This window comes from Parasteatoda tepidariorum, chromosome X1, assembly GCF_043381705.1.
Source record: "Parasteatoda tepidariorum isolate YZ-2023 chromosome X1, CAS_Ptep_4.0, whole genome shotgun sequence".
In the NCBI taxonomy this organism is placed as follows: Eukaryota; Metazoa; Arthropoda; class Arachnida; order Araneae; family Theridiidae; genus Parasteatoda; species Parasteatoda tepidariorum.
Genome location: NC_092214.1, coordinates 49,021,149 through 49,035,199, shown reverse-complemented (window position 1 = coordinate 49,035,199; position 14,051 = coordinate 49,021,149). Strand labels below are relative to the sequence as shown.

At 27.7% G+C, this 14,051-nt stretch overlaps 1 protein-coding gene and 1 non-coding gene across 2 annotated transcripts in view; both read right to left on the bottom strand.

The window, feature by feature from the left end:
• The window catches only part of LOC107456643 (monoglyceride lipase), a 50,613-nt gene that overhangs the window by 11,738 nt on the left and 24,824 nt on the right, over window positions 1-14,051 (bottom strand). Inside the window, exons 3-5 of the mRNA XM_016074552.3 lie at window positions 7,414-7,550; window positions 2,440-2,550; window positions 366-539 (exon numbers count right to left, since the gene is read on the bottom strand). Coding sequence (XP_015930038.1) covers window positions 366-539; window positions 2,440-2,550; window positions 7,414-7,550 — 422 coding nt within the window. The remainder of the gene's footprint in view (window positions 1-365; window positions 540-2,439; window positions 2,551-7,413; window positions 7,551-14,051) is intronic.
• TRNAG-GCC (transfer RNA glycine (anticodon GCC)) lies at window positions 5,542-5,612 on the bottom strand. The gene has a single exon. It is a non-coding gene; the product is annotated as a tRNA-Gly (tRNA).

Sequence of the window (14,051 nt, the reverse complement as noted above, 5' to 3'; positions counted from 1 at the left end):
GTTCATCGAATTCTATCCCTGATAAAATTCTGGTGGGGGAGTAATGTGGCGTAACTACCACTACGAAAATTAAACATCAATTCACTGGTATATAAGACATGCTAACTTGATTCAATCCCGAGGTACCTTTTGATAGATGAAGGTTGGCATGGTCGATAACTCCGTCCCCACACGCTTGTGTCTGCAAGAGAAAGGGGATCTGAGTAGAGAAAAACTCCCCTTTTGAAGTGCGCTAATTCTTGTTTCTAAAGCAGCACACAACTTTAAACTTTGCTACGACGGAAGTTCCTTTTCATCAACAAACTACAGAATGATAAACGATTACTAATCAGAATTTTGTTAACGAAGATGAAAGAACGACTTACTTCTGCCCCTTCAATGAGAGCCAAAATAGGACGAACTTGCCAATAACTTTTAAATCTCATTGGGTCATTTTGCATTACTTCTACATTCTTTTTATTTTGAGAGATCAAGGCATAATCACAACGAATAAGAGGAAAATGTGGAAAGAACTTGTTTATTATCTTCGCTGTTGTTACCTAAAAATAGAATTAAAACACTGTTAATAATCTCTTCGATTATCAAAATACATATTTAATTTATAAATTATTTTACAATACGCAAAATAAGGTAACATTAATAACTTTTTATCTAATGCTTAGATCTCAATTTCTTCTATACAAAAAATGAACTTCAATCAGTTAAATATCTTCCATTCTGTTCGATGACGTTTTACCATTTTTCTGGTAACATCATAATCCCGCGCCCATAGAACTTCAGCTCCTTATCAGCAAAAAGTTCTTTAAAATGAAGGATATCGTTTTTACTGAAATTTTTACCATTTAAAAACTTTTGTAAATATTGAAATGACAGACCGTAAGGTGCAAGGTCGCAGTTACATAAGAAATCACGAATTGCAATGGAATCGTATTCCACCACGACTATGCGAAGAGCTTTAAAAACATTTATTTTTATGGAGTTCCTTGTATTTGAAGCTCTCCAAAATCAACCTAAAGACGATGCTATCAATGATTTATTTTTAAAATTGAAAGTTAAATTAGAAAAAAAAAGTTAAATTAGGAAAAAAAAGTTAAATTAGGAAGAAAAAAAAGCTATTTTAGAAAAGACTAAGCATCTCAAACAAACAAACGTCTTCTCTTCTTTTAAAGCTAATTTTTATGATATAAAATAAAATGCAAAAGTGAACAAATATCATAATTGTTTATTTATTTAAAAACAATACGGATCATTTTTATTGACGCTCAATCTTATTCATCGATTCCACGATGCCAACACAAATAGCATTTTCTCGTAAAGAAAATGATACTGACTAAAATTAAAATCGTTTGTGAAAAATCATGTACCTTCGATAACGTTTTCAAGTCAATAAAGGATAATATTTTAAAGCCCTAAGAGAGGCCAACGACCATTTAACTGTGGTACAGAGAGTGGTCGCTCCCCAGAGATTTCACTGTATCATCGTTATTTAATAAAAGTCGGGAAAAAAATTTCCAATCTTGAGATCAAAAGTTATTTAATTAAGGTGACCCTTTTTTTTTTTTTTTTTTTTTTTTTTTTTTTTTTTNCAGACAAGATGAGATTTTTTTTTTTTTTTTTTTTTTTGCCCTCTGCACTATACATTGGGCATACATTGTAGCCATACGTTTGGCATGCATATATACCTATATTGTACATATGTACATTAGAAACACATATAATTTACACATGCAATGGACATACATGTATGTATATGCATACCAATGTGGAATTTAGAAAGTAAACTAAAGACATACATTTCGAACAGTGGAAAAAGAGAAAAAGTTTTGTAATTTATATAATCTGAGAAATATGGTCACAAAACTTCGGACTTCTTAAGGTTAATTTTATTTTTTGTGTATTTTGCAATATCTTGAACAGCTTTTAAGCGAATTAAAAAATTTTGGCCCAAAATTTTAAAATTCGCTTATTTAAAGAAAATTTCATACAAAAAAAAAAACAATAGTACATATTTTTTTTTTAATTTCTTTGATAATAGTAGAAAAAATTTTGGATTGTAAAGAATACAATTTTTGCACCACTTTAAAAAATGGAATTTTATATGGCAAACTACAAAATTTGAGTGAAATCAGATGAATAGTTTCTGAGATATCAAACTTTAAACAAATAACCCCTTTTTTTAAAAATTTAATTTTTCAGGAACTATTCCTGATATCCGACAGTTAGAACAAAATTAAAAATTATTCAAGGTCTATTTTTTTATTATTATTTTTTTTTCGCACAGTATATACGTACATTTAATCTAAACACATTGTCATATTTATATATATATTTTCTTTTAAACATGTTACATACATTTTTAACAGTCATGCATCATTCTGTTAAATGAAAAGATAACATTTTAACATTTTTCTTCTTTTAAGCATACGTTTACAAACTTACCCTTAAAAATGTTGCTGTTTCTGGATTTTTTGCCAAAGCAGGAGCAATCAAAACTATTCCACTAAGCTTCACTTTTTTTTCTAAGGATGTTAGAACGGCGATAGCACCTCCCTGAAAGCAAAATTATAAGTTATACCTTTTATTGACTGAACAATTGAAGAGTCTGGGGTAATACAATATTAATACACAATTACAAATCATTTAGGCGAGCATTTTATAATCGAAAACGTTATTATTTCCCCGTAGACAATAAAATGTTTCTGTGTATGGTGCTGTTATCTAGTAGAAGTTCCAGAAACATATGTTTCTGGAAGTAATACTAAGGAATAGTTTGATGAAAAAATACATGTTCAGAAAAAGTATGACTAATCTTTCTATTTCCCCATGCAATAAAAGCCCTTCAATTGTAGTAATTTAATAAGAAAAAGGAGACAAATGTAAAATAGAAGCAACTATTACATTAGTCTGTGATTTTTGTTCGACTAAATCTTATTATTGCATTAGTCTATGTTTTTTGCTGTCACTCACTATTTCATGTTTATATGACAATATGAAGTAGTGGCAGGTAAATACAATTGACTCTGCTAGACAAATATTTTTGTTTATTTTTCTGAAGAAAAATAACTTTTTTTTTGGATATTTTGTTTTGTTATTTGTTTTTAGCTAAATAATATAACAGTGATAATATGACATGAACGTAAATAATATGATAATCAGTTTAATCTAAGTTTATCCTTGTTGATATTTTTACTGATTCCGCTTTTAACTAAATCTTCACCACATTTATACAGCTCAAATCTAAAAAAAAAATATTCTTACCATTATGAAACTTATTTTCCTTAAGAAAACTGCTTTAAAAATTTTAGCTGTTATAGATTATTTCAATAACTAAATTTATTAATGATAGAAAAATTATATTATTATGGTGAAATCTGAATTTTTTTTAACTCCTTTATAATGATCGAATTTTATAATGATCAATTCGCTATGAAATATTATACATTATGTAAAACTATATGTAACTTTATATGCCAACATTAACGAAAATCGCTAGTTGAAATAAGATGTATTTTTATTTCTCAAAAACAAACAAACCGATTTCTTCCTAATTGTAGTTCTTTAACACAAATTCTTATGGATATAATTCCAAAACTTTTCAAATCGTTAAGAAAAGTAATAAATAATAATAATAATTCAATGCTTTAATAGCACGTCTTTCAGTTTTGACCTTAAAGTTTTAGATTCGTTCAATACTTATTTATTTTAAAATAAAAAATTCGAAGAAAAAAAATTTTTTTTTAAAAAGAGCATGAATTTTTTTTATCTCTATACTAAATGTTTCCTTTTGTCTCTGTTTCAAAAATGTCATTATTTTAAATTATTCTGGGTTGTTTTTGATTTCTTCGTTAGTAGGTTATTTTCCTTCCTGATTATATCGATCCCATGATTCCGAGGCGTCCTCTTATTATTTTCCCCCCTCAAGATTAAAGTTTACAACGATGTTTGCTCAGCTTTACGAGAGCAAAGAAGTGCTTTATGTATCCTTCCAACTTTCGAAGAAATATGCCCTATTTCTATTCTATAATCATCATAGTTTCAAAAATTTTCACACTAATAGAACACTAAAACGCGTAATTTTTACTTTACGTATGATTTTTTTATGTTTTTTCACTTTTTTTCTCTATATATATTGATATCGTGTTTACATTAAGCGAAGTGCGGAAATATATTTAGCAGGATTACAATAATAACAAATATATTTCTAATTTTGTTGCTCGAAACAAAGGAAAATATTTTTTTTTCCCATTCAATAATCAGTTTTGAATATATCTTATTAACTAAAAAAAAATTCGTAGAAATCTCGTAGCAATATTCGTAGAAATCTCGTAGCAATAAATCCTTTTAATCCTTTGTTGAATACTTAAAAACACTTGTAAGTTCTTCTCGGTTATAATAATAATTGATTGTCTAATTCCCTATTCTTTTATATATACGTCACTAGATAACGCCACTATGAATCTTTCTGAAGCTCCTTTGAAATGGAAAGTTTTTGAAAAATTCACGTCAATAAACTTAGTGCTGCCATCTAGTTAAATTTAAAAGAAGCTCAATACTCATAAATTAAAAGAATAAATGAAAAAGAAAATTGTTTTCGGTCAATAAGTAAACTTTTCGGCTACTCTTTTATTGAATTTTTTTTTTTAAAAATGTAAGAATAATTTCTTCTGAAAAAAGCAAATATTTTTGAAATATATTTAGAAAGTTAAAAAATAAAATATCGAACTAATATCTGAAGAATGTTTTAAAATATAACCTTTAAAAAAATATCTTATATAAATGTTTTAAAAAAGATAGTCCAATTTTTACCTTCAGTTCAAATATATTTTGTTTAAACAAAACAATACTTTTTGTTTATATATTTCAAAATAAAAGCATAAACATTAATTAATTGAAACTAAATTTTATCAAATTCAAGAATATTTAAAATAAAAAATGCAGATACTCTAGCAAAATAATGTAATAATAGCAAAAAAATGAAAAGGGATACAATACCATAAAAATTAAACAAAAATGACACTACAGAAAAAGTAGTTTCTTTTATAAAAGAAGAAAAAAACTTTAAAAGAGCCTATTACCTTAATGAGACCGTTTTTAACTTAAAAAAAGCTTTAACAATTTGAATCATAAGCAGGATAGTATACATTTATTTAAAACCTATTATTGTGAATTCAGTATCCTTAGAATAATATTATAATCAAAATCGATATTTCTGCAACTTCAAAATGGTAATTTGAGATTCAAATCTGAGATTTTAAATTTGAGAAATTCTCTGAAAAATTATTATACGAGATTTTTCATATTTTTAGGAGGTGAACGGCTGAGATATAAACTATCATAATTAATTAATTCTAATATTTATGCTATTTAAGTTTTTACTCTAATAGTAATGTTTAATTTGTTTTTGGTAAAAATGATTACAAATATTCATAATTATTTTTTTAAAAAATTACTATTTACTTGATGAATAAAATACTATTTATAGTGTAATATGACAAAACAAAATTTAATATTGAAAATCGTAACACATATTAAAATCATAATTGCATCGGCCGGGAATCGAACCCGGGCCGCCCGCGTGGCAGGCGAGCATTCTACCACTGAACCACCGATGCTTGCTATAGATTTTATTTCAAATCTATAAGTACAAGTCAATTTTGTCATGATGTACTTCTATATATTGGCCTAGATTTTACATTGCAGTTTTAAAAATTAAGGAGATGTACTGCAGATTGAGAAAACAAACCCACCAATATATTACTACGTTTTTAATTAGTAGCTTAGAAAACAACTTAAAGGAAAAAGAATTTTCTGATATAGAATGATTTAACTCCCTATAAAATATTGAAATAATTTTAAATCTTTAAAATAAAAATTACGCTCATAGTTGTTTTCATTATATTGTATACAAGCTCATAATAATGTTTAAAAAATTTAGAAATGAATGCTTACTTGACACTTTTTTTTTTACTTATTATTAAACTAAAATTTATGCACTTTTTTCACTATCTTGATCAATAATATATTTTTAGAATGCTTGTCAAAAATAAAGTCAACGAAGTATGCACTTTAGGGGTCTTAAATATTCGAAGAAAATGCCAAAAACACGTTGAAATATACCGGATAAGCAGTAATCAAAAAACGAGAATGTAAGTCACTAAGTCTGCTTAATTGCCAAAGGAATGAGAGAGGAAGTGAAAGGCGGAAATTAAAAGACTTCCAAGATTTGTCAGGCAATCAAACTGGTTTGGATACTTTAGATCTCTCATTATTTCTCACTACTGATCTAACAAATATCGATAGCGTTTTGTTCATTCCGTTCTTGGATAAAAAAAAATTGTAATTTCGCAACTGCTTTATTTCTGACAGAATTCTAAAAATGTACTTTAAGCAAGCACGGTGAAATTTTATTCAGTGATAAATATTTTTTAATCAAAAATAGTATTAATGAAAATAAAACTATATTTCCTTACCACAACATTGCATACACAATAACAAGGCAAGGACACGGTATTAATAAATTGACGAGAATTTTAGATAAGACAGACTCAATAGCGTACTGCATCACTGGGAAACCATGAAATTCAATCCCCTGTTTGTTCTAGGTGATTTTTTGTTAAAAAAAAATCCTAAACGAGTAGTTTTATTTATTTATTTAACAATTGATTTAAAATGGTTGGGTTTTTTTTCCAAAGTATTTTATTTAATAGTTGTGAAATATTTAACCAAAATGCTTTCACTCATTCTTTTTTCATATCAAATGTGGCCATCCTAGCCTAGAAGATTTCGATAATCAATCCTAAGACTGATTATAAAAAATATTTATGCATTTAGATACTGTTATTTCCAACAGCGTTATTTTTCTTACAGTTATTTTCAGCAGCGTCTACCGTCTAGTATCGCTGCTGTACTTAACGGAATTTTAGTTCTAAAAGTAACTTAAGTTTATTATATAGTTTCTTTCTTTCTTTCCTTCTTTCTTTTTTTTTTTTTTTTTTTTTTTTTTTTTTTTTTTTTTTTTTTTNTTTTTTTTTTTTTTTTTTTTTTTTTTTTTTGCAATATTCTGATAATTTGGTGTTACTCTTGTTCTGCTTAATATTTAACAGGTGCTTTATTTTTATCGAAGTAAAATAGAGTAAAAATAGATTAAACGACAGAAGGTGAATATTTGAGTGTGAGATAACGTTTAGTTTTGAATAATAAATTAAGAAGAATGTTTAGATTTAGATAAGGAAATGACAGAAAAAGATTAGTCCAAGCTTTTTATGTTACACACACACTTTATATCTATGATAAATGTATAATATTATGAAGTTGACCAGCGATTTAAAATTGGTCTGGAAAATTTTTTTACGGGACTAAAAAAGTAGATAAATAATAGTGATGAGAAAAACTCCTTTTAATGAAATTTCTTACCATTGAATGACCACAAACAAATAGTGGAAGGTCTGGATAGTCTTGCCTTATTATTTGAATGTGTGCAACAGTATCGTCAACTAGATGATGTATGTCCGTTACGAAAGCTCTGTTTCCCTCACTGTGACCATGACCAGCTACAACAATAAAAAAATAATTATCAATAACTTAAATGAACCATTAAATTATAATATGAATACTCTTAGTTTGGATACAGTATGATTATGTAACGTCAGCAAGTGTTTAAATCTGTAAACAATTCGAAATGTGCGTTTACGAAAATGGACACAGCTCAAAATGCGTCTTTACGAAAATGGACATAGCAATTGATTGCATTTTTTAAACTTCTTTTTAAATATTGTTCTTTTTTTAAAAGAATAAATCTAAGAAACTAATAAATTTACTTGGTATATTTTATTAACTTAGTCTTTTTTAGAATACTTTAAAAATCATCAACTGTTTTTGTGCAAGGTTGCAATGGGTGCTATAATTTCATTAAAGTGGCAGTGAATTTAAGCTGTAGGAATTCAGTGTTTTATAACTTACTTTGTGGTTTAGAATTCTGAATACTAAGACATCGCTTGAAAAGTTGCATATTTAATATACCTAGCCACCCCAACACCAAAGTCCTGGACTTTGCCCAGAATATATGCTTTGTGTTTAAATAAAAATAAACACGTAATACACAGTTAACGTGATTAGTAGTGAAGTTTTGGTTGACAACCAAAAGGGTGCCTTTTTTGTAGAGTCCGTTTTCGTAAACATGTATTTCAAGCTTTGTCCATTTTCTTAAACACGCATTTAATGCTGTGTCCATTTTCTTAAACACGCATTTAATGCTGTGTCCATTTTTATATAACTGGATTTCGAGCTTCGTACACTTTCATAAACACGCATTTCAAGCTTTATCCAGATTTGAAAACTCACGAAGGATGAATTAATCTTGAGATTATTCCATAAAAATACCCTTTATCTTGAGCCGCATTGTGTAAAATATTTTCTAACAATATTCCAAATGCTATATTTTTCTTTTAGTCTATCTCTACATTCTACTCTAATCTATCTACTTTAGTCTATCTTTACATTGCTATCGCTACATTTCGTCTATCTCTCTCTTTCTATTTTTAAACTTATTAGGCAAATCACAATTTGGTAAAAAGGACGAAAGTTACAATCGAATTGAGATAGTAGAAGTAGGAAAATTAGAGAAAGATGGGAAAGAACTAGAATATGTATTTAAAAATTAATTTATAATAAACAATAATTTAAAACAGATTATATGAAAATAACGAACAAAAAAAACTAAAAACAAACATTTATGAATGAACAAAATTGTCTAATATAACTTAAACTTAACTTTTTTTTGAAAAAAGCAACCTAAAATCTAACTTTAAGGAATTTGTTGATAATGTTCCGTTTGTCAAGAGTAAAGCAAAGAAAATCATTCGTTTAAGTAATGCAATGAAAAGGATGTTCGTATAATTTTCGATAATTTTATTTTTCTGTAAATAAAAACCCATTGCACGAGAAAAAAAATTTATTCAATGCATTGTACATTTTTTAAAGCATAATCTATTATCTTAAAAGGTACAACATCACTTGTAAGGAAACCATGAATATAAGGCTTCATTTGTACAATTTTAAAGGAAACTAATTCATTAGTATTTGAAAGAAAATTTGTAGTTTTATCTGTAGATTATTAGCTATCTGCACCTATGATAGACTCGATAAAACAAACTATAAAACGTTGAAGTCTAGCTATAAGTTTAATCTGGAATCTGGGAAAATCAGCCGCAATTTTGGAAATTTGGCCCAATAGTCTGGTCAGGAGAGAGCTCCAAAGTTTGGATTAACGAATTTTATAATTGTGTACAAAAATCTTTCAATTCACTTAAAAAGTTCTCGAGATATAGCGAAATACGCTGAAAGTAAATGTAACATTAGTGATCCAAACTTTGGAGCCATCCCCTGATCTAACTACAGAGACCATATTTCCCAGATTGCGGCTACTCCCTATACTTTGGGATTAGAAATCCGAATCCGTTAAAAAACCGGTATGTTTATTCAGAGAAAGTATGTTTTTGTGTCTGATTTCGTAACTTAAAATAAAAAGAAGAAATCGTACTTTTAGAATTCAATTTCTCAGGAACTATTCGACCGCTTTTTCTCAAGTTTAAATTAAGCGATGTAAATTACATTCTTTAAAACCATGTAAAAAATTATATACTTTACAATTAAATTTTTTTTTACCATTATTAAAAAAAATAATAAATATATACTAAATGTTATTTTTATGGAATCATCTTAGATAAACGAATTTTATAATTCTATGCCGAAATTTTTCAATTCGCTTATAAAGTTCTCGAGATATGACAATATATCCAAAAAGTAAAATTAAAATTTTGGGTCCAAATTTTGGAGCGCTTTCCTAACCTAACTATTGAGACCATATTTCCCAGATTGCAGCTACTCCCTATACTTAGGGGGTCTGAAATCCGAATCTATAAAAAAAAAAGCATTTTTATTCAGAGAAGGTTTGTTTTTCTGCCGGATTTCGTAACTTAGAATATCGTCTGCAGTAATTAATTAGCATATTTGAAGTCACCCTGTCGGACCACTACGATTGAGTTGTAGAACGTGAAGATCCGATCATTAAATCAATAGTTATTCAGAATAATCAGTTTTGTTTTTCTTGCGCACAATACGTAGCTTTTATGTATAGACTTAGAATTTTCTGTTAAAAGTATTTTCGTGACCTTGACATTGACCTTAAAAATCTCTAATGCATAAATGAAATCTAAAAATTAAGGACCACTTCCTGATTCAATATTTCCGAATTGCTGTAACAAAATCTGAAATCAGTTCAATTCCACAGACTGGATGCGATTTATTAGACTTATATGAAACTTATAGAAATGTAATTTTACTCAAATATGAATGATTTTAAGGGAATATTTTTGAAACAAAAATGTGTTTCCATAAATAGTGAAATAAAATTCAGCCATTATATTAGTTATTTTGTTTACGAACACTAATATGCTTGTTCAAGGACATTTTTATGTTCGATTAAGCAGATAAGATTATTATATAGATATACTTATAAAACTTCCTGAAAAACGCCTCCATGGATAGTTTTAGCTTTATCATTTGCCATTAAATTTGTCTTTCGTTAAAAAAATATCGCAATTAAGAAAATCATTTATACATTACCTCTACTATATATTCAAAAATCATCATGTTTCAGAAAATTGAGGAAAAGGAGCAGTTAAAAAAGATGACGTGGTTAAAATTTCCGATAAATAGATTCCCCAAAATAACGTGCGTCATCACGTGCTTAGAACTTATTTATAAACTAGTTAAGCCAAGTCATTTCCTCCTTTTCCTATCTGAAATCCTTGAATCTGTTTAAAGAAAACCTTTGCTAAGGATTATTTTTTACGGCTTCTATGATGAAAAACAAAAATTGTAATACACATACATAATAAGCCAGTTCCCGTGATTTAAAAAAAATGGCTTAATGCGGAATAATTAAGAGTAAAAAGAGAAAATATGTTTTAAAGTTGCAGATTAGGCCTAATTTGCAGTCTGAAATTTGAATCCTCCACTAAGTGATGGGGGGGGGGGCTCGAACTCTGTTCTATGGACATGTAAGACATTAAGTGACATATTGACGAATGAGACCAAAACGAAATTTATAGAACTAATAGCTCAAAATTTTTCAAGTTTTTAAATATTAAAATTTTTATACCTATCTACATTTCTGATATGGCCATAAAGAAAAACGAACGATTAGATACTATGTACTTTTTTACACTGAATTGAACCGAGATCAAAACCAAGTCTATGGGACTAATTTTCAAGGCGTTCTAGTTTCTTGTATAAAAAGTACTATTTTTGTACTTTTAACGATTATTGATGTTGCTATCTGGATAAGTGAAGCAATGTTTCTTATGTATGTTTTTATGTTTAGTTCAATAATTTCAAAAGTAAGTTGATCGGACTAATAGTTTAGAAATAATTAATGTTTTATATGTAAAAATTGATAGATATATACGTAAAAAAAAAATACTTAAATAGGTGAAGAATTTTAATATTAATACTTGAAATTCTCCAAACTTTTTAACTATTAGTCCTATCGATCCAGTCTTGTTCTCATTCTTTCGAAGTTTTAGACTTCTATCTTTTTGGTAAAGTTTCATACAGCACATTTTACAATTGGAGTAGTAGCGCCTAATTACCCCGATAACTATAAAATATCGCAATAAAGCCTTTCAGTTTTTCTATTTATCTCATAAAGATCACATGTTTCAAATTTGAGGTTCTTATCTTAGTAAAAACGTGTTGTTTAGCGTCAATTTTAGGATAATTACCCCGATAATTGCAAAATACAGAAATGAAAGTTTCTCAGTTTTTCTTTCTGTCTAGGAAAACATTATGTAACTTTGAGACTTCTATCTTGGTATTCGCATGTTACTAAGTATCAGTGTTAATTTGGCTAACTACTCAACAAAATACTTTGATAATTACAAAAGAAAGAAATCGAACAACTTTTTTCAGTTTTTCTATTTATTTCATAAGGAACACGTGTTCCAAATTTGAGATTTCAATCTTGGTAAAAACGTTATTCAGCATTACTGCCAATTAGGCTAAATACCCTAATTAAGCCGATGAGCCTCAATAATTACAAATATCAAAATGAAACTTCTTTTTTTCCTATTTATCTCATAAAGAACACATAGTCCAAATTTGAGACTTTCCACTGGGTAAACGTGTGTTACTTAGCATTATACAGTCATATTTAGGATAGTTATACCCTAATTACCCCGATAAATACAAAATATCGAAGTGAAACTTTTTTGCTTTTTCTTTATATGTGATTAGGAACACGTAGCCGAAGTTTGAGACTCCTATTTTGATATTTAGGATTACTGTCAATTAGGCTAATTACCCCGATAGTTACAAAATATCGAAATGAAGCTTTTTTGTTTTTCTATTCATCTCACAAGGAACCTATGGTCCAAATTTTATTTTTCTAACTTACTGGCTTAATGGAAAGTGGGAGAATAAGTCAGATTTTCAGAATATAATAGAAATTAACTTTTAAAAACGCGGCAACGAGAACGCCTCCACGCGTCACGTGTCACATACGAGTCGTGGGTTCTGGGTGGAATTTATCTAGAATTATTATTCGTTCTTTCTATGCGTACTAAGATTGTTTTACAAGCAAAACTTCTCAAATGTCTTATTTTGCCGGAATATAAAATTTGATAAAACTGTTTAATGACTAATATATTTTCCATATTGAAAAGAATGTTCACTTTTATGGTGAATTAAAAATAATTATCAATAATTTCGTTTTTTATTTAAATTGCTAAAAATTTTAATTCAAATATGTTTATGAGTTTGTTTTCGGAATTCAATTTATTTATTCTTATCGGGACCAAGATTTCCATTTATACTAACAAGTAATAGTTTAAAAAAACAAAAGTATAAAACCAACCTGAGAGAAAAATTTTAGTTACAAAATCGATACAAATAATACAAATGTAAAAGTTGAAAAAGTAAGCAATAACAATATGCTTTTTCGGGAGTTTTCAAAAAAACAAATGGTAAAGTTACAAGAGAGTGAAATATGACGACATTTCAAGCTGCGACATTTGTTCAGAGTCTGCATTTTTCACTTAGGAATTTTACGCATAAGTATTTTAAAGAACATTTTGAGAAAGAAAAAATATTTTTTTTCACAAACGTTATAGAAAAATATGAACGTAATCGAGAAATCGAAGCACTGATAGATGGAAGATATTGATCTACATAGCTTAGGTAACGACTATGGCGTGAAGCACAACCAATGATATTATTTTTTTCCCAGGAACATATAAAGGTCATTGTTAAAACGGTTTTCAACGAATTAATTTCTAAATAAACAATAAGGAACTGACAAAGTAATGATGATTAAAAAAAAACGATATTTTCAATTTTTAAGAAAATTTTTTCCTTAAAAAAAACTTTTTATTTCATCAGTTTATCTTCCTATTTATTTTTATGCTCAAAAAGAATTAAAAGATATTAATCTACATATTATGTGTAACATATTGATCTGCATAGCTTGGGTAATGGCTATGGCGTGAAGCACAATCAATGATATTATTTTTTTCAAGTACATATAAAGGTCAATGTTAAGAAGAGGTTTTCAACGAATTAATTTCTAAATAAACAATAAAGAACTGACAAAGTAATGATGTTTAAAAAAAATGATATTTTTAATTTTTAAGGAACTTTTTTTTCTGACAAAAGACTTTTTTAATGCATCAGTTTATCTTTCTATATCTTTTTATATTTAAAAACGATATTAACGATATTAATCTACATATTATATGTAAGCTATTGATCTACATAGCTTGGGTAACGACTATGGCGCGAAGCACAACCAATGGTATTATTTTTTCCTAAAACATATAAAGGTCATAGTCAAGAAGGTTTTTTATTTCTAAATGAACAATACAATAAAGAACTGACAAAGCAATGATGTTAAAAAAAATGATATTTTCAATTTTTAAGGAAATTTTTTTCTTACAAAAGACTTTTTATTGCATCAGTTTATCTTTCTATAACTTCATATATATATATATATATAT